Here is a 22,049-nt window from a genome sequence, read left to right as displayed (position 1 = left end):
TGCTCGCACACTATGAATGTATCTAATACCACTGAACCATACATTTAAAAATGGTTAAGATGGTAAGCTTTATGTTATGTTTATTTTATCACAATTTTAAACATTGGGGAAACAAAATAGGAGCCAGGAATGTCCTGGTAAGGGCAGTAGGGAAAATGAATAGAAACAGAGGCCAACTCTCCCTATTCCAGCCAAGAAGGGTGCCAATAGCCAGAAGGACCTGGCCATTACTTAATAGCAGATGATATCAGCCTTGATGGGGTGGGATATAAGGCAGCCCTCTGGACCCAGGGTCCCTTAGGGCCCATCAGCATACATCATACTCACGTAGTTTAAGAAAGTGGCCACACGATTCCCCGTCCCTAAATGCTTGAAAGCACCTCGCTCATCATTCTATAAAATTAAGTGAGAATAAACAGGTGGGCCTGGAACCAATACTTACGTAGTTAAGAAACGTCGCTAACCTATTCCCCTCTGTTTTGAGGCCGCTGTCAAAAGGTCGCTGCAACAGACAACAACTTTCACCCAAGTTTACAACAGGCTTCACCCACCAACCACAAGACTAGTGCCAAAAGGGTCAGGGGAAGGTAATAAGTGTGTATGTTCCATAAATCAGCCAGGAACATTTGCCAAGGCTGCAAAGGAAACTCTGGCTAGGGCATGGGGTTGGCAGGGAAGAGGAAAAGGGGCAAAAACGGTTTTCACAAAGACCTAGTGAGGCTCTTTGCTTTAGAATCAGGGCAAAGGGTGACAGGGTTAGGGCAGGGGACAAACTATCCACACATCTATAGGGGAGACAGCCAGGCTCCACTGAGTTCTGCAGGACCCTTGGTTCCAGACTTGGGATTCACCAGTAACAGAGTTTCCCCTGGTGATGCAGAGGTGAAGGGAGGACAAGGGGTGGAGGTACCGATGTGGAGGCTGAAATGCTCCTAGAAGCTCCATGCTTCTCAAATCAGCTAGAGCAGGGCCCTTTGAAAGCACCCTTGATTTAGGCCTTACCCTAGAGAAGTCGAAGTGTGGCTCATATTGTCCTCCCACTCCATAATTTGCAACCTAGTAGGAAATAACAGCATTAGACCCTGTAAGCAGCATGAACAGCTCTGTAGCAGCCCATCACTCCAGGGATACCAACTTCCCAGGCCTAAAAACAACCAGAACTACCAAGAGCAGCTTCTCTAAGGTGGAAGACAACCATGCCTGGCCAGCACAAGCACAGCAAACATCGCAAACAAGTCTACAGTTCTAAGAGTAAGGCTACAGCACAAATGTGGCTTCCCAAACAAAACAAGATGGATGAACTGTATATAATCACTGTGGAGAAGCTCCAGCCACTTCATGGATGCTCAGACTGCAGCAAAGGGAGCACTTCTTGAGGCAGGCCCTGGCCTGGGCCTGGTTTGTTTGGGATATATTAAGAAAGTAATCCAGAGGAAAGTCAGTAACAAATTTAAGACAAGGATTTTTTTAAAAACACTAGTTTTGGAGGTACTCAGCAACTGACACTGTTCCTGCCACCTCTGCTATTCCTGGTCAGACTGAGTGGGGCAGACTCTCACAGTGGTCTACTGCATGGAGTACTTCTGCACCCAAGCGAAACAGCCCAACACGGGTGGCCAGCTGCTGGGCGGTCAAGAATTACTGTACTACATCAGCACCCCCAGCGTGACCCTGACCTGAAATAGCATCTGAGCAACTACCAGGTGACATTAATTGGATTACAAATTGTAAATGCCTTTGCGGACAGCTTATCAGAACAACGGGAAGTCCTAAATCACAATTATTGTCTGAGCTTCAAGAGACAGAATGAAAGACAAGATTAAAGATGAAGCACAGAATCTAATACGGAAGCTGATGGATCAAGCAGCACCACCAATGTCCATTTGGGAACAGTTGGCTAGTGTGTCTCACGAAAACTTTAAAACCTCTGGGGCTAGACCATAAATTCTCAGAAAGTTGGTATTTTTTGTATATCCTTTTCTGCAATCCCAACAGTCACGTGAGAAATGCTACAAAACTAGCAATAACAGAGACCTACAGAAATGTGGAACAGAAGCTAGGTTTGGTGGCTCACGCCTGTAATCCTAGTACTTTGGGAGGCTGAAGTGGGAGGACTGCTTGAGCCCAGACGTTTGAGACCAGCCTGGGCAACATAGCAAGACTCTACTAATGAAAAAATTATCTGGGCACAGTGGCATGCACCTGTAGTCCCAGCTACTCAGGAAGCTAAGACAGGAGGATCGGTTGAGCCCAGGAGTTCAAGGTTGCATTGAGCTATGGCTGTACCACTGCACTCCAGCCTGGGCAACAGAGTACGACCCTGCTTCACATACACACAAAAAAAGAAATGCAGGAAAGAAAGAGACCATGGACTTTATAAGAGAGGAAATTATCTTGCTGGAGCACAAAATTTTGGCAGTATCATTTTCAGTGTCTACAAAAATAAAAATTTTGATACAAAGCATGGATAAAAACATGCTGTCATCCACTGCTTCAGCCTTCAAGATTCCTGCACCAAAAATACCTGAAAATCCTGTCAACAGCGCAAGGAAGCCTGGTTCAGCAGGTGGCCCTAAAGCGGGAGATGCATCTAAGGAGGGAAGTGCCAGAGCAGCTGAGAAAGCATAACTTTTTCTGTAGTCAAGAACTTGAAGAAAATTTTTTTCTCTCTTTTTTTGGGGGGCCATTGGGGTACAAACGGAGTCTCACTATGTTGCCCAGACTGGTCTCAAACTCCTGGCTTTGAGCAATCCTCCTCCCTTGGCCTTCCAAAGTACTGAGTTATAGATGTAAGCCAGCACACCTGGCCTTGAAGAAAATGTTCAACATGACTGTGACTGCTGTCTTGGTGCATTCAGGAAAATTCAATTACTGCTTGTTGCTGGCACTGCAGAGTATGACTGCATTTTCCAATGTTTCCCCTTGTTAAATGGATTGCTTAAACTTTCAGATCCCAGGCAGTGAAAAAAGTTGCATCTTTTAGGTTTGGAGGATTATATTTGATCATGGTTCTGAAGCCACTGTACCTATACTCGTTAATACCGTTCCCAAATAAGTACAAAATGCATGGGACCATCTAGATTTGCAGCGGTAAGATTCCCTATCCAGGCAAACTCAAGTCACCAGGCTCACACCTTTAATAATAAGCAACCATACATCAAGACTGATTCATGTGAGGAGGTATTCATTTAAATCTTTAGACTTACTATTCTAAGAGTGAAGTCAGTTATTTGAAAGACATGGGTATTTATGATGCTGAGGCCAGAGTAAAGGCAATGTTAAAAAGGTCAGAAATCACTTTTCTGGTGAGGCTGAGACATCATGCAGCTGAAGTCTTCCATCTTAGAGAATCCTAGAGGTACAGCATCTCTTCCTTTCTATCAGATAAACCCTCATCCAATTCACTAGAAATTCTCAATTACCTTTTTCCTTCAAATGATCTACAGAAAACATGTCAGCTAGAGCTGAAAGAATGTCAACAGATAGAAGAACCAGCTCCTTTCCGGAGGCCTGCAGCATTCCCAAAAGGACCTGGTGTGAGGGCTGTTACTGGTGCCAAGGCATTTATCATACCATAAGCATTTCATGTGGAGTAAGCACTTAGGAATAGATGCTGAAATCCAGGTTCCTGTTCCCCAGACCATGAAGGATCAACACCACTGACTAGCAAAGGAAATAACAAGACAGTTCCTAGGAGAAGAATGCAAACAAAAATGGCATGTCAGCCACTTGGCAGCTGTGTTCTGAATCTTCCAGAAGAATCTTAATCATTAAGACCCACTCTACCAAGAGGTCTGGCATTCCAGCCCCAGTCAATTGAGCTACAACACAATGAGAGGCCAGATAAGATAAAGTCAGAATTGTAGCAGAGAAGTCAGTCCATAGCTAAGAAACTGCTATCTTCCACAGGTGAGTGTAAGACAGTGATAGAGTGAGTGTAGCTGCACAGCTAGCCAGGAAACAACAGAGTCACAGGTCCTTGTCTACTCAGCTCTTGGTCCAGGGTATGAAATGAGTCAAGCAGACTGTTGTCTTTGATCAGAGCCATGAAAGTCCTGAAGACCGGCTCTGACACAGAGAAAGCAGTGGCAGATGTTTTTTTTTGTTTGTTTTTTTTTAAAAACAAACAAACAAACAAACAAAACCTGCTCCAAGAAGATATGAATCAAGACAATGCCAACAGGGACTCTTCAAGTGCATCAGGAGCTCCTATCCCTCTTGAAATGGTGGTGCTCATATACATATGTGGCAAGTGAGAGATGTGGCAGAAGTCCTCCATAGATGTGCTTATCTGCAGAACTTATTTAAAAATTACAAAACACTAAGTTGAGCTGAACTGAAAAAAATATTAAATTTTCACAATGCAATTTGCAAGATAATCAGTATGTTTTTTAAAACTCTGGTAGACTTCACACAAATCCATAAAGATGACCTTAAAAATTGATTTTTTCCAACTGCTGATGCAGCTACACAGAAACAACAACAAAAAGGCTGATTTGCTTGGGTATGTCCAGGCAAAAGTTTAGAAAATCTTTTCCAAATGATCTTCAGAAAATATTCTCATGAGATCTATGGTAGATCAGACCCTAATGCCAATCCTAAAGGTAAAGGCTGCTATCTTTTAAGTATACAGAAACTTTGGCCAGCGAAACCCAGGGGCCTCTAGAAATGCCAGTGAAACTTCTCTGACAGTGTCTCAGGTCATCAATTTTACAACAGAACACTGAAGTCCCAACATTCATAAGTGGAACACAGCCAATGCTGATTTCAACTCAATACCCAAGAGGATACTTTTTTAAGGAGCTTTACCCAAAACCTTTCAGCAGGGTGCTGCCATGTTTCTTCATAATCATCTTTGAATAAAAGCAGGAATCCAGGGTCCCAGTGGGAGTACTTGGACAAGAACACTCCACCTGTACCAGCTTAACCAGCCCAGGCCTCTCACTTCTACCTACATATCACAGGGTAAGGTCCCCCAGACCTACCCCTGCCTTTCTTTCTTGGTCCTGACTAAAAATCAGAGTGCCTTGACAGCTCTCTGACCCAGCCAGCTGCAGGTTTTTCCCTGCAGGCTGGAACCCAAGCTGGAGTCTTAAACATTCCCAGGCACTGATGAAGGTGTTTAGGGTGTTGCCCAAAATACTGAAAGAAACTAGCCCCAGCCCTGAGCCAAATTCCCTAAACCCTCATAAAAGCTCCATACTCTGACCCCCTCACTGTGGAAATACATAGGTAAAACAACCCTTGTCTCTTGCTGCCCATTTTGAGGACTGCTGTAGCCCACTCTGCAAGTTCCCTAATAAATGCTGTGGACTGAAGACCCAGGGATTTAGGGCCTCTTTCTTGGGATTCTTAACCAACCCCATCTTGGGCAGTCCCTCACGGGAACTCCCCTGCTGCTGCTTTTGGAGTGACTTCAGCTATGGTTCAGCAGGAGAAAACACACAAACACTTTGACCTTCAAATGTATTTGATTATGACACAGAACCATGATCTCTGAAGGCATTTTTAGCTCTCTTAGAGATGTCCTTGAGACCATTCTGCATTTGAGCTTCTGCTGTCAAGAAGACATAAATGAGCCTGCCATAACCACCACTGAACCCTAGCTTCCAGCACACTTGGACACACAGCAGATGCTCAACTGATATTTGTTAAATACTAATTGTTGAAAGCCAGCAGGCATGATTAATTCTGGTTTCCTAAAATGAGATCATTCCATATTCACAGCATCAGGTAGTAGTAATACAGCTGGGCCTCTTTTAGTCCAGTTCTAGACACCTTGTGAGACCATCTAGCCAGAAATACCACCACTTCCCAGGGACTAACTGTACCTGTAACAATTCTGCAGTCTTTACTGTTAACCCTGTGATGTGCTGCATCCGACGATTTACTCGGGCCACAACAGGGTCATCATCTTCCTCTAGCCAGGAGCTTGGCCAAAAGAGCAGAGAAAAGAAAATGGAAGGGCAGGCTTACATGAGGTCCTGCACTCTGTGCCCAGAGCCAGGGCCAGCACAAACAGGCAGTACAGGGTGCCTCCTGCAAGGGGGTGAGGAGGTGCCAACAGGCAGAAAAAGGCAAGCCACCCATCCCCAGGGGAAGCACTGAGAAGTCCTGAAGTTGGGGCTTGAGCAACTACCCACCCCCATTCTTTGCTTACTTTTTGGAAACTTTGCTTACCTTTTGGAAACCCGGTAACTGGCAACAGTGAGGACTCCTGTCTTGGGATCACGAACAGTGGCTCGTGCAAGCTAGAAGGCAGGAAGAGAGGGAAGATTTGATTTGATTTTTTTGTTGTTGCCTTGAATATTTTCCCAGAGAGAACTGGGACCAGATTTGCTGCCACGCTAGTGGAGGAAGCTTTGCAGGCAATGGCTCTAGCCAAGGCCCCAAGATCCTCCAGGACAGGTGAGGGCAAGAGTCTGAGGCCTCCACATTCCCAATCTGCAGTCAGATCCTGGCTACTGCCCTGCTCCATCACACTGCTCATCCCTTTTCCTCTCCAGATCTGCGTTGACTGCAGAATTATGCCTGCTTTGTCCATCCATGCATCTGCCTCGCTAGCCCCTTTCGTTGCCAGGCCCACGAACCACCCCTGCCTGAGCACAGCCTGAGCTTAGCTACTCCTACCATATTCAGACTGTGCCACTATCCCTGAGCCTCCGCCTTGTGTACTTGTCTCAACTTGGTCAAATTCCACTATCTTTCTGAACCTCAGTGCCCTCATCTGCCAAGAAGTACTCTCCTGCTGCACTACCTCACACTGGGCTCCCACAGCCTCAACAAGTAAAGACAGATGGCACAGTTTTCACTCCCTTGGGATCCTTACAAGTCAGATGATAAAACCAGGAAAAGATTCTATAAGTTAAAATAAGTGAACCACTGCCTGGAAGCCACCTACTCACACATTTACACACTATACACACACTCCCCTCACCTACTTCATCTCCCGCAGCCTCCACAGACAGGCTTAGTAAAACTCCAAGAAGGATTCCCTGCCCAGAGCCGGCCAACATGGCAAAGGCCCACGTGCTTCGGCTGTAGACTGTCCTAATGACCTCACAGGGGTGGGGCCACAGGCCCAGGTACTCCCACCCCAACACACTTCCTCTTGATTTCAATAAATATTGATAAGAGCCTACTATGTGCCTAGCACAGTACTGGGTAACTGAGACATGGCCCCTGCGCTCTTACAACTCAGTCAAGTTGGGAAAGCAGAAATACCAGCCAGGTAACTGCAGCACAGCATGGGTGAACTTAATGTCCTGTGGAAGCTCAGACTATAGTGTCAAGAAAAGCTTCCTAGGGGAGGAGACCACCTAGCTGAGGCCTGAAGGGTTAACATGAATTATCCAAGCAGAGGTACATTGCAGGAACAGGGAAGGAGCAGCAATGCAGAGGCCTGGGGATGAAAATGGGTGTGGCAGTAAGTGTGGATGAAAGGTTCCAGGAAGTAGTAAGACAAAACAGGCTGAAGAGACAAGCAGGGGCTAGGGACTAGATGCAACCTTGTGGCCAAGAAGAAATGGTGAAGGCTTTATGCAGGGGAGGGAGGGACACTCAAAATTTGAATGCAAAATGGATCACTGTGAATACCTCATGGAGAGTTGACTAAAGCGGGGCCAGAGTGGGGACTGGGAGGCTAGGAGGCCATGGCAGAGGTCAGGGTAAGAGATGATGGTAGCCTGGGCCAGGGGGTGGCAGAAGGGATAGAGAGGAGTAGATGGACCAGAAGGCTAGTAAGGGGGTGAGATAGACCAACCTAGACACTGTGCTGCTGCAGCATGATCTAGTAAGATGACCAGCGCAAGCAGGACAGATAGCTCCCAAGCTCCTACTCAAGGCCCTTCCTGAGCTCCAACTCATGCAAGTCCCTCTCTGAAAACTGCAGCCACAACCAGACCCCATCCAAACATCTGTGTCTCAGCATTGGCCTGACACCCACAAAGAGGATCTGAGCCCCTGGGGAAATACAGGGCTATTTTGAAAGCAGGCCAGAGGCCCCACAGACAGCTGCCAGGCATTCTCCTCAGGCCAAGTTAAGCTCATTGGCTCTACTTCAAAGCCAGACTAGCATCTGTCCCTCACAGTCTCCGGAAAGCAGAGGTCAGCTTATCTTTGAATAGAAGCCATGAGAAGAGCCAAATATGTCTGCCAACCTTGTTTGGCTCTTCACATGGTTTCTATTCAAATATAAGTTTTCCTAACATTACCCTTTGCCCAGCCACACACATGTGCACATATGCACACACATGCACACAGAAATGTTCTCAGGTCTGAAACTGAAGAACAGGTAAGCAATCTCTCAGGAAACCCTGGCACAACCAGGAAAGTAGTTTTCTTTTCTGGAGGACTCTGGAGCTGACCCAGGGAGTAGAAAGGGGAGTCCTAGTCCCCATTCTCCATATATCTGGCTAACCCCTTCCCTCAGCCACATCAATGATGCCAACCACTGACTCTAAGCCCTAGATGTCCTAGTACCTCAAGCCAAGGTTGTTCCAAGATGAAATCCAGGGGCCAGGATAGGAACCTATTTCAGGTCTCTCCATGAGCATCCAGCCTCCTGGCCACTACAATTCTATTAGGAGCAGAGCAATAGAGAATCCAACTAAATCCTCCCTCCCAATCATCAGTGATGGGATAGATATGGCAGCAAGTATGTCTCTCTGAAAAGATGTCAAATGGGAACAAATATTTTACGAACTAGAAGCAGAATAATAATTTTAAAACATGACATATATACAAAACCAACAGCCAACTGCATACTTAGCAGTAAAATACCATAGCAATTTCCAGGAAATTCAGGAATGAGACAAGGATGCCTACTGTATATAATTAATGTCTACAAGTTCTGGGCAATTCAATAAGACTATAAAAACAAAGGAAAAAGTATTAGGAGAAAGCAAAACATTCCTTATTTCCAGGAGTTAATACTATCCAGGCAACCCAAGACAATCAGCTAAAAACCAAAAAAGGAATAAGTAAATTCAACCACAAGCCACAACCTGTATGAGTCTGTTTCTTTATAGGTAAAACAGAGACAGTGACATCATTATAAGCAGCTGTTCATAACTGTGGCATAACAGTTAATATACATGTTAAGCACTCAGAAGTTCCTGTCACAGTTAAGAACTCAGTAAATATTAGCTCTTATTATGAAATGTATCTCTAAAATCAACAGTTTGGCATATAATAAACTAATATAATAATGTAACCAGTTAAAAAATAATGATGAAGAAATAAAGTAAATAGTAACAAAGAAACTACCTAGGAATAAACTTAAGAAACATGCAAGGCTTATATGAAGAAAACTTTAAAAGATATGAACAAATGGAGACATGTCATGCTCTTGGATGAGAGAATCAATATCATAAAGATGTACATTCTCCTCCAAGTCATTCGCCTCATTTACAGTCCTAATCAGGAGCTCCACAGGACCCAGCTTCATAGCACCCTATGGAATATTTCCTAAAAACTCACCAACACACCAGTCTCCCAACCAGGTGAACTGACACACCAGTGTGGACCTGCCCTGTTCTGAGCATGACTGTCTATTATAGCACTTGGCTGTCCACATTGGCTACCCTCTTCTTCTTCACCACTGGACCATGAACTCACAAGGTCAGGCTGAGTCTGAATCATCTCTGTATCCCCACGATAGCCCATGCTAGATATTGATAAAGGGTGCCTAGGTGAGCAAACAAACCATCCATAGTGCTAGGAATAAGAGAAATGACCTGCCCCCTTCAGTGCCCCAAGAAGGACCTATAGTGACACCTACTTTAGGTTTTGCGATCTCCTTGATCCTCTCGATTTCCTCATCAGACATGACATCATAGTACCTCACGATGTGCGGGCTGTCCCACTCGTCCTCCTCTTTGAAGGGGGCGATGAGCAGCTGTGGAGCCCTGTTGCCATGGTGGTACCTACAGAAAAGCCTCTTCTGCCTCCGGGGTGTCTGGAGAGCACAGAGTAACAGGCCCTGAGTTGAGTGAGTCCTAATCCTCAGTTCAAGTCTGGCTGTCTGCAGACACTGGTCTCACCTCATGGCCAGCAACTGCTCCATCCCACCCCACCACAGAAGAAAACAAAAGTCCCAGCAGGTAGGCATGCACGGTGGCTCATGCCTGTAATCCCAGAACTCTGGGAGGCGAAAGGATAGCTTGCGACCTTGAGTTTGGGAACAGCCTAGACGACATAGACCCCCGTCCCTACAGAAAATTAGCCAGGCATGATGGCGCACACCTGTACGCCTAGCTACTCAGGAGGCTAAGGCAGGAGGATTGCTGGAGCCTGGGATGTCAAAGCTGCAGTGAGCTATGATTATACCACTGCACTCCAGCCTGGGCAACAGGGTGAGAAAAAGAAAGAAATGAAAGAAGAGAGAAAACAGGAAAAAGAAGGGAAGGAAGAAAGAAAAAAGGAAAGAGAAAACAAAAGCCCCTTCAGCTTGATGGCATGAAATGATACCCCACAAATCACACAATTTTTCTTCTCTCCCAAGGTCACCTCACATCCACAAGTCCCATGGCAGAGAGTAATTCCTGCCCCTTTTCATGAAGACTTGAGTAGGTCTGAAGGGCTGGGACAGGGGAGAAACCTTTTTTGGTGGTGGAGCCAGTGAATGCCATGCAGACAGGACATGGAAAAGGCCAAGAGCCTGTCACACCTGGGCCTCCTCAGGAAGCACTAGGATCCCAGGGCTCTCGAAGGCTCAATACCAAGTTCAAGTACATGCTGGCATCTTTACCACAGAGACTTACTCTCCACTTATGACTACCCTTGGGCCTGAGGTACACCCACTCATCATTTTCTTCACAACAGTGAGTCAAGCAAAGGTGGGACATGTTGGGGTAAGGAGGCAAGCTCAGTGGTAACTTGCAGGAGCAACGCTCTACCTGGGCATGAGAGGAGATAATCTCCTTTCCTACACCTCAGAGAATACCCACGTCAGCCTCAGGATATGCTGTGAAAAACTGGGGGTGATACTAAGAAAAGTACCTACAAAATGAAGAATACTTTCCCTAAACCTGTGTGCCCAGAGCCAGAGTCCAGGTACACAGCTTTGGCACCCTGAACACCCCCACACACACATCTCACCAGTTTGACACCCTCCCCACGACAGAGGCTCTCGTAAACATCCCTCTCAGGCAGGTAGTCCACAGGCCTCTCATAGATGCCTTCTGGGGTTGCTAGCTCAGCTTCTGTCTGATTTGATACCATTTTTTCTCTTTCTTCCTCCAATAACTGCTCAAAGTACCGCAGATTCCCTCCAGCTCGTTCATGGCTTGGGTCTAGAAAAAGCAAGGAAAAAGGAAGAAAAGGAAACCACAAACATCTGTTAGGTCATTTAGAGAAATTATTCTGTAAGCGGTTTCTCTCCAAGCAGCTCACTTGCATGGTTCATTCTACCTTCCACAGCATCTAACCAGAGTATGCTTGTCATAGCTGAAAAACCAACAGAGACCGGGTGCAATGGCTCACACCTGTAATCCCAGAACTTTGGGGAGCCAAGGCAGGTCGACAACTTGAGGTCAGAAGTTCGAGACCAGCCTGACCAACATGGTGAAACTCCATCTCTACTAAAAAAAAAAATACAACAAAAATTAGCCAGGCATAGTGGCATGTGCCTCTGTAATCTCAGCTACTCGGGAGGCTGAGGCAGGAGAATCTTGTGAACCCAGGAGGCGGAGGTTCCAGCGAGCCAAGATGCCACTCAAGCCTAGATGACAGAGTGAGACTCCCCCTCAAAAAAAAAAAAAAAAAGAGGCAGATGAGTTTTAAAGGCACTGCGCTTTTGGCCTTCTTCAGTTCAACAGCACAAGACACACAAAGTATCAATGCCATATAAGTCCTATATTAGACCTCAGGCCTCTAATAGCACTGCCACTGTTTGGCACGTAGCAATCTTGAAGTACAACTTGACTTCTGAGCTGCTCCTGATGCAGTAAAGGTTCCACCCTGCATAGTCCTGCATGACACGGAGTCCTTATCAAAAAGGAACACAAGTGCCACAGGCCTGACTGTATCTGTCAGTGACTGGGCAACACTAAGGCCAGGACTGAGGTGGGTAAGGAGCCAGGAAGACGCTGGACTGGTCCTAAAGTCACTAAGGCATTAGTCACTGGCCAAGTGACAGGGTAAACTGACTCAGTCCCAGGAGAGGGGTCAGGTAGTGGCCAGCACAGTGCAGTCCCTCTGCCACTCTCCATTCCCATCTTACCTTACCTTAGAATCTCCTTACCAAGGGAGACAAGGCGACGGGTGAGTTCCAGGGCACGGTGCAGGTCACCCAACTGGAAGACAGCATAGCTGAGGTAGTCCAGCACCTGGGACTTGGTTGTGGTGGCCTCCTCCCCAGCATCCAGCTGCTTTAGCACCTGCTCCATCCACATCACCGTATGATAATAGTCCCCTTCATTATAAGCTGAGCGGCCCATCCCAAAGCAGTCATCTACACTCAGCATGGCCTGGTACTTGGTTCCTACAGCAGGAGAGGTAAATAGTCAGGCTCCAAAGAGCCTCTGGGTTAGGGAAGGAGATTCCTGCTTCAAGGAAAACCTGGGCCACTAAATGGGGGTCATTACCAAGCAGAACTCCATCAGACATTTAGACCGCACACCCTAAAGGGCCACTGACACAGTGAGCACAGACAGATGGCTCTGCCCCAGACTGAGGTTCGCAGCCAACCTCCTAGCCTCAGACTCCCTGTCTCCCAAGTAGGAAGGGACCTTTTTAAGGGGGAGCCCCAGAAACCCACCAGGAAGCATTGCTGAGGACAGTGGGAAGGTCCTGTGGACCACAGAGAAGAAGATGTCTGGTGGGCAGCTTGCCATATGAGTCTGAAGGATGGAAAAATTAGTAGAATATATAAAACATAAATTCAAGTGCCAACCAAGTCATGGGTGAGGAAAATCACTTGCGGAAACTCTGCGGAAAGAATGGAGAAGACAGCTGAGGCCAGAGCTCCAGGGAGCATCTACCCAGAAAGAACACCGAATAACTCTGAGAAATAACTAAAGATAGGAGAAACAGAGGGAGCGGGAGCAGTGTGAGAGACACCAAGGGAGGCCAAGAGCCAAGGCTGCAGTGCCAGCTTTGGCTGTTAAGTGGCAGGGACCTTGCTGAGTATCAGTTTAGTGGGTCTTGTGACCCAAAGGTCATCTGCTGTAGAGGGAGTGCTGGAAAGTGACCTTGAAGATAGTTTCAAGCCAATATGAAGAAGCAGCTATAGGGAGATGCAGGATTTCAGGTGGGCTCAAGATGGGAAAGACTATGTGTGTGGTTCCTCGGAGAATAACGAGACAGCAGATCCCATGGATGGGAAGTAGGGGATGTGACTCTCCCTGGAAAGCAAGGAAGACTCCCCACTGCTTCATTAACAGCAACCTGGGCAAAACTGACACAAAAGAAATCAGAGAAGCCTCTTTCTGCCTGGAATAAAACCCCTACACAGTAGGCTAAATGCTTCAAAGATCAGGGTCTGCTTACCCTGATGGCTCAGGAACCAGTAACGTGGAATAGGAAGTTGGGGAGAGTAAACACAAGATGGAGTCCATAGGTAGGCCAGGGATTAGGGGGCTCCTGGAGCCCCCTGTCCCTCTCCACAGGTCTTCTCTGGCTCTGCAGGCCCAGGAACCTGCACTGGTGGGCCAGTGTAGCACAGCTGACTGAGCTGGGGCTCTGGAGCTGGACTAAGCTAGATCTGTGTTGGCCTCACTAGGGCACCCACCAGCTGTGTGACCATGGACAAGTTACCACACCTCTCTAAGTCTCAGTCCCCTTCTCTCTAAATAAATATAACACCATCAATTTTAAAGAGTTTGTGCCAAGAATTCAATGAGATGACATATGAAGATGTCTCCTATGATTCCCCAGGAGGTTAATGACCAGTAGCTATTATCAACATGTCTCCTAGATGCCAAGAATGCTAAGAATGGCTCCCCGGCACTCAGCATCCTCCCCAGAAGCCAACTCGAATGTCTGCTCCCTGGAGAGCACTTGGAAGAGTGACAGCTGAACTGATTGCTGACAGGCAATCAAACATGGAGCAGCCTAGCTGACACGGGTAAAGGTATTCCTACAGAGGGAGTGAGACAAAACAGCTATGTGATAGGGAAAGCTGCATACAATGAGCAAGGACGCCAAGAAAATGGGGTTATGCAGGACCCTAAAGACCACACAGGAGGAGTTGGGTTTAGCCTTGGAAATTAAGCACAGTAATCAGGAACTCATGTGAACAAATGTGTGCTTAAGACCATACGGAAGATGGCCTTAGGCAGTGAGCTGGCAGTAGGAGACAAGGTGAAATGGTATTTTGATCATCAAATTGAGAAAAAAGGGGTGTGAGCCTGGAGTGAGGGGGTAAGTACAGAAGACATGAGATAAAGAGGTAGAATCCATGGGCCTTAGGATTCTGGCTTAGGCAGCCCGAGGATGGAGGTCCTTTTTGCTGAGATAAAGGGGTGAGTGGGAAGGTAAAGTGTTCATAAAGAGATGAGGATTTCAGTTCAGGACACATGAAGTTCAAGAAGTCCATGGAACATCGAAGTAAGATGTCCCACAGGCATCTGCCTACACTGGTTAGAAGCTCAAGAGACAAGCCTTGGCATGAGACACATATTTGGATGTCATCCACCTCAGGTAATGGAAATGGCTGGGCTCACCTGGGGAAGGTGCTCAGGGAGAAGATGAGGTAAGGATGGAGTCCTAGGGAATAATTCCCTTCTGCCCCATATCCCCACTCAAGACACTCATTCAGTCTGCTACCTGAATGTGAAAGGTCAACGCCAGGGTGCGGTTCCCTCCTCCAAGCAACCAATCTGAAAGCTACAGGGTAAACACATCTTGCAGATGCCCTGAACTGACCTCTCTCTAATGGAGTCTAAAGAGAGGAGCTGGGACTCTGGAGCTGGACTAACCTGGGTCTGTATGGGCCTCACACAGGGAATCACTGTGTTTACTGGTCTCTAGTGGCCCTCAAAACATCTTCTTATAAACACTAACACTGGGAAGTCAGTGGAAGAGGGGCCAGTTGAGAGAGAGAAAAAAATGACCAGAGAGGCTAAAAGAGAAGCAGGTTATTAGTATCCCAAAATTCAAAGGAGGAAAGAACATCACAAAGAATGGGGCAATCCATCCATCAAATGCTGCTGTGAAGTTAAAGAACATAATGTGTGAACCCTGTCCACTACGTTTACCAGTCAAGTGGCCACTGATGACCTTGCAAGAACAGATCAGTGAACAGTGGGGGAAAAGGCCAGATACAATGAGTTCAGGAGCATATGGAAACCAGGAAAGTGGATAAAGTATAGATTACTCTATTCAGTAGCCTAACCAGGAGGGGAAAAGAGATGAATCAGCAGCAAAGACTCAAAAGAGTCTCAGATATTGAGGGAGGCAAGTGTTAGGTGAGCAAGAATAGAGCCTATATGTGAGCTCATGGGGAGAACCCAGAGAGGTGGAGACAGAATGCATAGGAACAGAGACTGTAACTAAGAAGACTCAGAACAGAGGGACAGTAAGCCCAGATCATCCTTAGATGAAAAGACATTGGATGGTGGGAGACAAAAGCAGGTCTGAATGCACATCTGTGTGGTGTTCTAGGGACAGAGGCAAAGGGGGTTCCTAAGCAGCAACTTTGGCTTTCTCTGAGACACAAGAGGAGAGGGCCTTGGCTAATACATGGAGGGAGGTGGCAGGGCAGGGGCTGAGGGAGACGCCTGTCATGGGAGTGGGAGACCAGCACCAACTGGTGAACCAAGAGAGGATCACCACCAGAGGTGCACCTGAGGATAGAGGCCATAAGTTGGTGGTGACTCCAACCTGTCCCGCCATTGAAGAGACACATGCAGGACAGGCAACACCTGGAGTGGTGAGTTACCTGGAAGTTCTCCTCTGGAAATTGTGTCTGGATCCAGCCTGTATGTGTCCTGAAGTCTCATCAGGGCTTTGGCAGCTCCTATCTCATCCTCATCAGTGGGGAAGAACTGCCGCTGCACAGAGAGGTTGGCGATAAAACCTTCCAAATGAGAGTCAGAACAGGAGATTACCCTTGATCCAGGGGCAGAATTCCACTTGGCACCAGAGAGGCAGCCAAAAAGAGGGTTTGGCTACTGGAATTTCCCTCTCCCTTCCCTCAAAGGCTATTGCCCCTTCCACCAGGAAGTTCTCTCCAATGACTCCAGTCTATGGAAACGTTTCCTTTCTTACTCCTCATTGTACCTACTGCCTGTACTACTCTTTGGAACTAAGTAGAAGCAGCCCCGCATATTGGTTAATATTTAGGAGTCTAGAAGTCTTGGCTCCAAAGCATTCAGTCAGAGCTGGTGGAGACAAAAGAAACAGAGGATAGAGAGGATAACTGAGTCTAGCACAGGAAAGGACTCAGAGAGGAACTGTCAACTACTCAGTAGAAAATGAATCCCATGGAAAACACTGATCCAGAATAATTGGGCTAGTCAGGTAAGCACAGACTTCCAGCCCACATTTCAAGTTGAGGAGTCCAAGGGAATGCAGCTGAGCTGGCCACTTATTACTGACCACTGGCACTTATCATCCAGAAAGGTGAGGATGAAAAGTCCTGGAGGTCATCCCCCACCCCCCAGGTTGACAGCTCAGGGACCACCTGGACTGGCCAAGCACCAAGGTGGGGCTGCATCAGCCCAGCAAGTTGGTCCCCTAAGAGACCACAATGGGCCTGCTCTCTTCTGTACTCCCACCACTCAGACCTGCAATGAGTTCAGGTCATGGGCTCCCCAGTTATGGTGCTCAAGACCATAGCCTGAAGCCTGGGAGAGTCTTTGACCATAGAAGTACTCCAAGGAGGCTTTTCTGGGACTCCAAGCCCTAGCTGTAAAGTAAGATGTGTACCTCCTACAATCTCAGGGCTCCAGGTGGGAGCCAGGCCTTTCCAGGCTGACTTAGGGCCTTCGATTCTGCTTCTGAGAAATCAGAGAGGAACAACAAGTCCATTCCTTCCCCAACCTCTTCCCAAGGGTAGCTGTATCCACTGCCACCTATGACATCAGACCTAAACATCCATTTACAGCCATAACTAGGACTAGGGACCAATAAGCTGTAACCCTGCCTTTCATGTTCTCATGCCTACATGGTAAGGAACTCTAAAGAGTTTAGGATCTGGTGGGGTGGGAGTAGGGGAACATGCTGCCAGGAAAAGCCACACTGTTAGCATGCCCCACTCATTTCAGCAGCAAGAACTCAAAGTCAGAGATGAAAACAACCAACTATTCTCTGGGCCTGTCCTATCTCCTTCCAGGTAATTATAAGGTTTTCCAAAGGAACCAGATGATGGTGGGAGTATAGGGTGTGGAGAACAAGATTGGAGAGGGGAGGTCATCTGGGTAGGCTTAGTCTCCTTCCGCGCAGGCAGAACAGCCCGTTCTGAGCTGCAGGCCCAGGCAGAGAGGCGGGAGTCTGGGAAAGGCAGCCGTGGTTTCTGGAGGCAGTGAGCTCACTGGGCACAGCTCCAACCTGGCTGAGCTCACCAATCCCTTTCCAGAGGCCACCCTGCCCCCAAGCCCAACCCAGTCTGGCCACATGGGCTAAAATGTCTCAGCCAGAGAGACAGCTAGTCTGAAGTTAATCAGCATTCACAGCTCAGGGAAAAGAGGCAATGAAGAGCTGGGTACAGTGGCTCTGTGCCTATAGTCCCAGCTACTCAGGAGGCTGAGGCAGGAGGATCACGTGAGGCCAGGAGTTTGAGGTTGTAGTATGCTACAACTGCACCTGTGAATAAACAGCCACTGCACTTCAGCCTGGGCAATACAGTGAGACCCTGTCACTTAAAAAAAAAAAAAAAAAAAGCCAGTGAGTCCAGGGGGTAAGCCCAGGGCTAGAAGTTAGAAAAGCCCACCTCCAAGCCCACCCTACCATCTCTTCTTCTTGACAGGAAAGTCATAAAAAGTATTATCACAATAAAAGCACCAAGTGCAGTTTGAAGCTTTTAAAAAGTTCACACTCTGATCTGTAAATATCACTTCTAAGAATTTACCCTAAAAAAATTCAGAAGTATACACCAAGAGATGTGTAAAAAGGTGCTGATAATTCAGAAAAAATCCCATATCCAATGACTTGACCCATTTGACAGTGTTATCAGTATGACAGATTATCACCATCTGACAGGTAATCACCTTCCAGCCATTAAAATCACATTGCAGAAGAACATTAAATGGCATATAAAGAAGCTGGGAAATTAAGGGCAACAGTCTTTCCTTATGTCACAAATCTACCAACAGATATGCTTTGTTTGTAAAAGATGTGAATAGGAATGAATTTAGATGAGACCTATGCTCCCCAACATGCCTTGGTCCTATCATCCAGCCCACCTGACACTTGTTAATTCATTTGTCCCTCAAAACAACTGAGTTTGCATGCCCTGGTATATGTGTATAGTTCCATTTTTTAAAATGTATATGCTTATGTAAAAAAACTATACTTTTAATAGTGCTTACTACTGGGAAATTGGATTAAGAATTATAATTCTCTTGTTTTTGTGTTTTCTGACTTTTCCATAAACATATATCACTAAAGTACAATTGGGAAAATGTCATTAGCAAAAAAAAAAAAGAAAAGAAAAGACAGACACTAAAAAAAGAATTGACCATCATTACATGTTAAACGCCAAGGACAGTCAACTTCCAGGTTCCCACAGAGAAGGAAGAGAGCCATGAAACCAGCAGGGTCCTGTTTACACAATGCACTTGCCCACCAACACCCAGACCCAGGACAGGCTCAGACACAACAGTCCAGGCATGAACACACAAACATATGGGCTCACTCAAGCATCTGCTCACCGTCCCTCACCTGCAGCTGAGTCCTGCAGGACAAGGTCCTCCAGCGCAGGCCAGTCTGTGTTTAGCCGCTTCACCAGTTTGTAGGCATTCACAGGGTGGGCCAGGTAGCCCTCAGCATCAGCAGCTGACTTGCTAGTCAAGGCTTCCATTTTGTTCGCCCAGCTATGGAACCAGAGGAAAAGGAAGGCTAATGCATCCCACATAGGTCTTGACCTGTGATAATTTCCCTGGTGAGAATTCCCTGGTGCCACGTTCTGGGGCGCTTTTCATCAAGAAGCAATGAAAAATGAATACAGTAACTCCCCACAGATATTTCTAGTCCTTTAATCTACATAAGAGCTGGGACCCCCAACATAAGGGAAAAGTCTTAAATAGAAAGAAAATAAACAATGTCTTCTTAGCCCATGTACTTAGCTACTCTCAAGGACTGGCATGAAGTAACCAGGCCAGCCCCACATCACCCTCTCAAGGGCTTCCTCTTATAGGTATCCTGGATGGCTTCCTTGTTCCTTGAGGGGCAGAGGGGAAAAAGGGACAACTAGACTTAGGACACCTCTTAATCTTGGAAAGCTTGGCTTCCTCCACAAGGATGTACTCCTTCAGAGATTGCACCAGTTCTTTCTCTGCATAAATCAGGTCAGTCATGTGCCCTGCAAGGGAGAGAAGAAAGGGACCAGTGAGACTCGGATGAGGGATGTTCAGCCTCCTTCCTTGGGACACAGAACACCAGTACAGATGCAAGTCCCCTGGGATAAGAACATGTCAGCTCTCTGGGGATCATGGGGGCTTGAAGTTAAAGAGGGCCTAGGCACTCAAGGCATCCTATCTCTCAACTTCAGGAATAAAGAGGCAGAGGCACCAATGAGATATTTGAGATAAATGCACTGGACGCCACTCAAAAAGCAGCCCTAAATCTCATTCTCCCACTGTTACCCAGCTGGTCATGACACTGGGGCATGGATATCCTGGGAGCTCATTACACGATAAAAAGCTCTGAACTTAAGTTCAGAAGGATAGGAAAGCTTGATCCTCAGGACACAAAGGATTTGCTGCTCAGAACCACTCTCTGGTCCATGGGCGAGGTGGTCAAGAAGACCAGAGAGTCCAAGTGCCACCTGCACTTCCCAAGGAGAAAGACCCAATTCAGACAGCTGGCTCCCCAAACATCCAGATCATTGGGATCTTAGTAGGAAAAACCGCAATTCTTCAAGTTCCACTCTCCTCAGAACTGGTCAAAAACAGTAGTTAAGGCCATCCCACTCTGAATGAGAACAGGCTGCAGCCAGTGACATCCATGGCATGTGAGCCAAGGTGTCAGGCAGACAATAGTCCTGTTGGCACATACCAATAGAGGTGAAGAATTCAGCCTGCACACAGCTCAGGACACCAGACCAGGCCATCAGCAATGTAGATACCCAGAGTTTCATGGTCACAGAGGAAGTGTCTGAAAGGCATTCAGAGACAATCGCTGAATCAACAAAGTGAAAAAGAATAATTTAGGTGAGGAGACACATAGGCATGTGCACACATATGCATACATTCAAACATACCAAGATCCTGGCCTAGCACACAGAAGCTAAAAAGGATATTCAGGATCACCATCAGAAAGAACAAAGGGTATGCAGCCAGTGATGTGTGCTCAATTCTGGTCCCTGCTCTGGAAGGCTATGTGCCCTATGGAGAAAGTCCATCCTCTCAACTCTCAGCAACCACCTGTACCATGAGAAGGCAGAATCACAGTGGGGTCTGGTTCCTAGGGTCTGTCAGTCCAAGATTCTGGCCCACTCCTTATTTCACAGACTGCTATTTGTTTCTATCCTACCTTCTAACACATATGCTAGGACAGTGCCAGGTTCTGGGGAACCAGTCCCTGCCCCAAGGAGGTGACAGTACAGGAAAGACAATAATGGAAAGACAATTTGACACAATATCCTCCAGGGTACCAATATCCAAATTAAGGTGTACAATAGATGGCCAGCCAGAAGAGGAACAAAACTAACGCCTGCCAGTCTGCACCTGCCAGAGAGAGAGCAGTCAGGGGAAACGGCCTCCTGGGCAGACAGTGTTCTTCCTGTAGTAAGGCTCCTTGGCAGACACTGTCCTCACTGGCCAGTCACCATTCATTCACAAATATTTACTGAAGACCTGCAGATGCCAGGCACTGATCTAGGCACTCAGGATGCAAAAATGAATATGCCACACATGGCCAAAAACGAAGGCTGGGCGAGAGGCCAGCTACTGTCTTCTCATCAGCCCAGAAATAGTTGGGCACAACCTGAGACAAGCCCCACGGGCAGTAAACCTCAGTCCACAACAGAAGCTTCAGCTATCGTCTCCCAGCTCAGCCATGCAGCCTAGACTGTGCTGGAGGACGAGCACTCATCTGTACCCTAGCTCTGCTGGTCTTCCTCCTGCCCTACTTAGCTAAATCCCAATGGAGTGCTCAAATAGAAATATACTAAGAGAAAAACAGGCAAAACAAAGGAAATACAAATGCTTCTCCAAAAAACATAAGCCTTATCTGACAGAATTCTAAGACCAAGCTAATGCCGGTTCATCAATTTTTTGCCTGACACACTTGATTAGACACACAGCACACCCACCATTCCTCAACTTACCCTTTCAGAAGAAATCCTAATCCATTGAGATTCCAGGTTAGGCCCAGAGAAGGCCAACCACAACTCCCATCCCCAAATGGGATCCTCTATCAGAAGGAAAGAATAAGTGAACGGCCCTATGTGTTCATGCCTATGCCAAATGTCTGCAGAGCTGAAGCCTTCCTGTCACAATCTAGGTGTGGGGGGGTCCTAAGATACACAGGACAATTATCTTTCAACCTGCATCCTGCTGCAGGGTAGGGAGTATTGTGCTAAGGGGTCCATTAGAGAGTTAGAGCAGCAGAATAAAGTAAGTCATCAAGAGAAGGTAAGTAGGCCTGGGCTGGCCCCAAGGCAGAGTCGTCCAGACCCTCCTGGTTCTAGCCACAGGTCTGCTCCAAGGCCTTATTATACTGTCTTCTCTATCCCAGGATTTCAGAAGCCCTCTCTCCTTGCTTACACAAGCCCCTTACATCTAAGGGATTGGGTGTCTGTTCCTTGTTCCTCAAAAGGCTTGACTGGCTCAGGCTCAGCACCTCTATATGTGTATAGGGAGGAGACAGTAAAAACATAAAGCTGGGAGGATTTATCTGTGGACAGAAAGGGAGCAGCTGACTGCTCCTCAGAGCTGGGGTGG

At 47.0% G+C, this 22,049-nt stretch overlaps 1 protein-coding gene across 8 annotated transcripts in view; it reads right to left on the bottom strand.

Moving 5' to 3' along the window:
• The window catches only part of P4HA2 (prolyl 4-hydroxylase subunit alpha 2), a 34,959-nt gene that overhangs the window by 5,509 nt on the left and 7,401 nt on the right, over window positions 1-22,049 (bottom strand). For 2 of the 8 annotated variants that reach the window (XM_032258448.1, XM_032258375.1), the window contains 11 exons: window positions 20,161-20,259; window positions 19,369-19,465; window positions 18,826-18,977; window positions 15,884-16,021; window positions 12,245-12,484; window positions 11,101-11,294; window positions 9,782-9,958; window positions 6,181-6,251; window positions 5,832-5,931; window positions 1,003-1,056; window positions 328-393 (listed from right to left, as the gene is read on the bottom strand). In XM_032258448.1, the coding sequence (XP_032114339.1) occupies window positions 328-393; window positions 1,003-1,056; window positions 5,832-5,931; window positions 6,181-6,251; window positions 9,782-9,958; window positions 11,101-11,294; window positions 12,245-12,484; window positions 15,884-16,021; window positions 18,826-18,977; window positions 19,369-19,465; window positions 20,161-20,242 (1,371 nt within the window). In that variant the 5' untranslated portion in view covers window positions 20,243-20,259. Of the gene's footprint in view, window positions 1-327; window positions 394-442; window positions 503-1,002; window positions 1,057-5,831; window positions 5,932-6,180; window positions 6,252-9,781; window positions 9,959-11,100; window positions 11,295-12,244; window positions 12,485-15,883; window positions 16,022-18,825; window positions 18,978-19,368; window positions 19,466-20,160; window positions 20,260-20,365; window positions 20,390-22,049 lie in introns of those variants that run through there. The other 6 variants (XM_032258529.1, XM_032258565.1, XM_032258766.1 and 3 more) reach the window with 5 other exon arrangements.

The sequence above is a fragment of the Sapajus apella genome, unplaced genomic scaffold, assembly GCF_009761245.1.
Source record: "Sapajus apella isolate SASKATOON/1434 unplaced genomic scaffold, GSC_monkey_1.0 scaffold1, whole genome shotgun sequence".
NCBI classification, from domain to species: Eukaryota; Metazoa; Chordata; class Mammalia; order Primates; family Cebidae; genus Sapajus; species Sapajus apella.
Note: the sequence above shows the minus strand (reverse complement) of the source record. Positions and strands in the feature narration are given on the sequence as shown.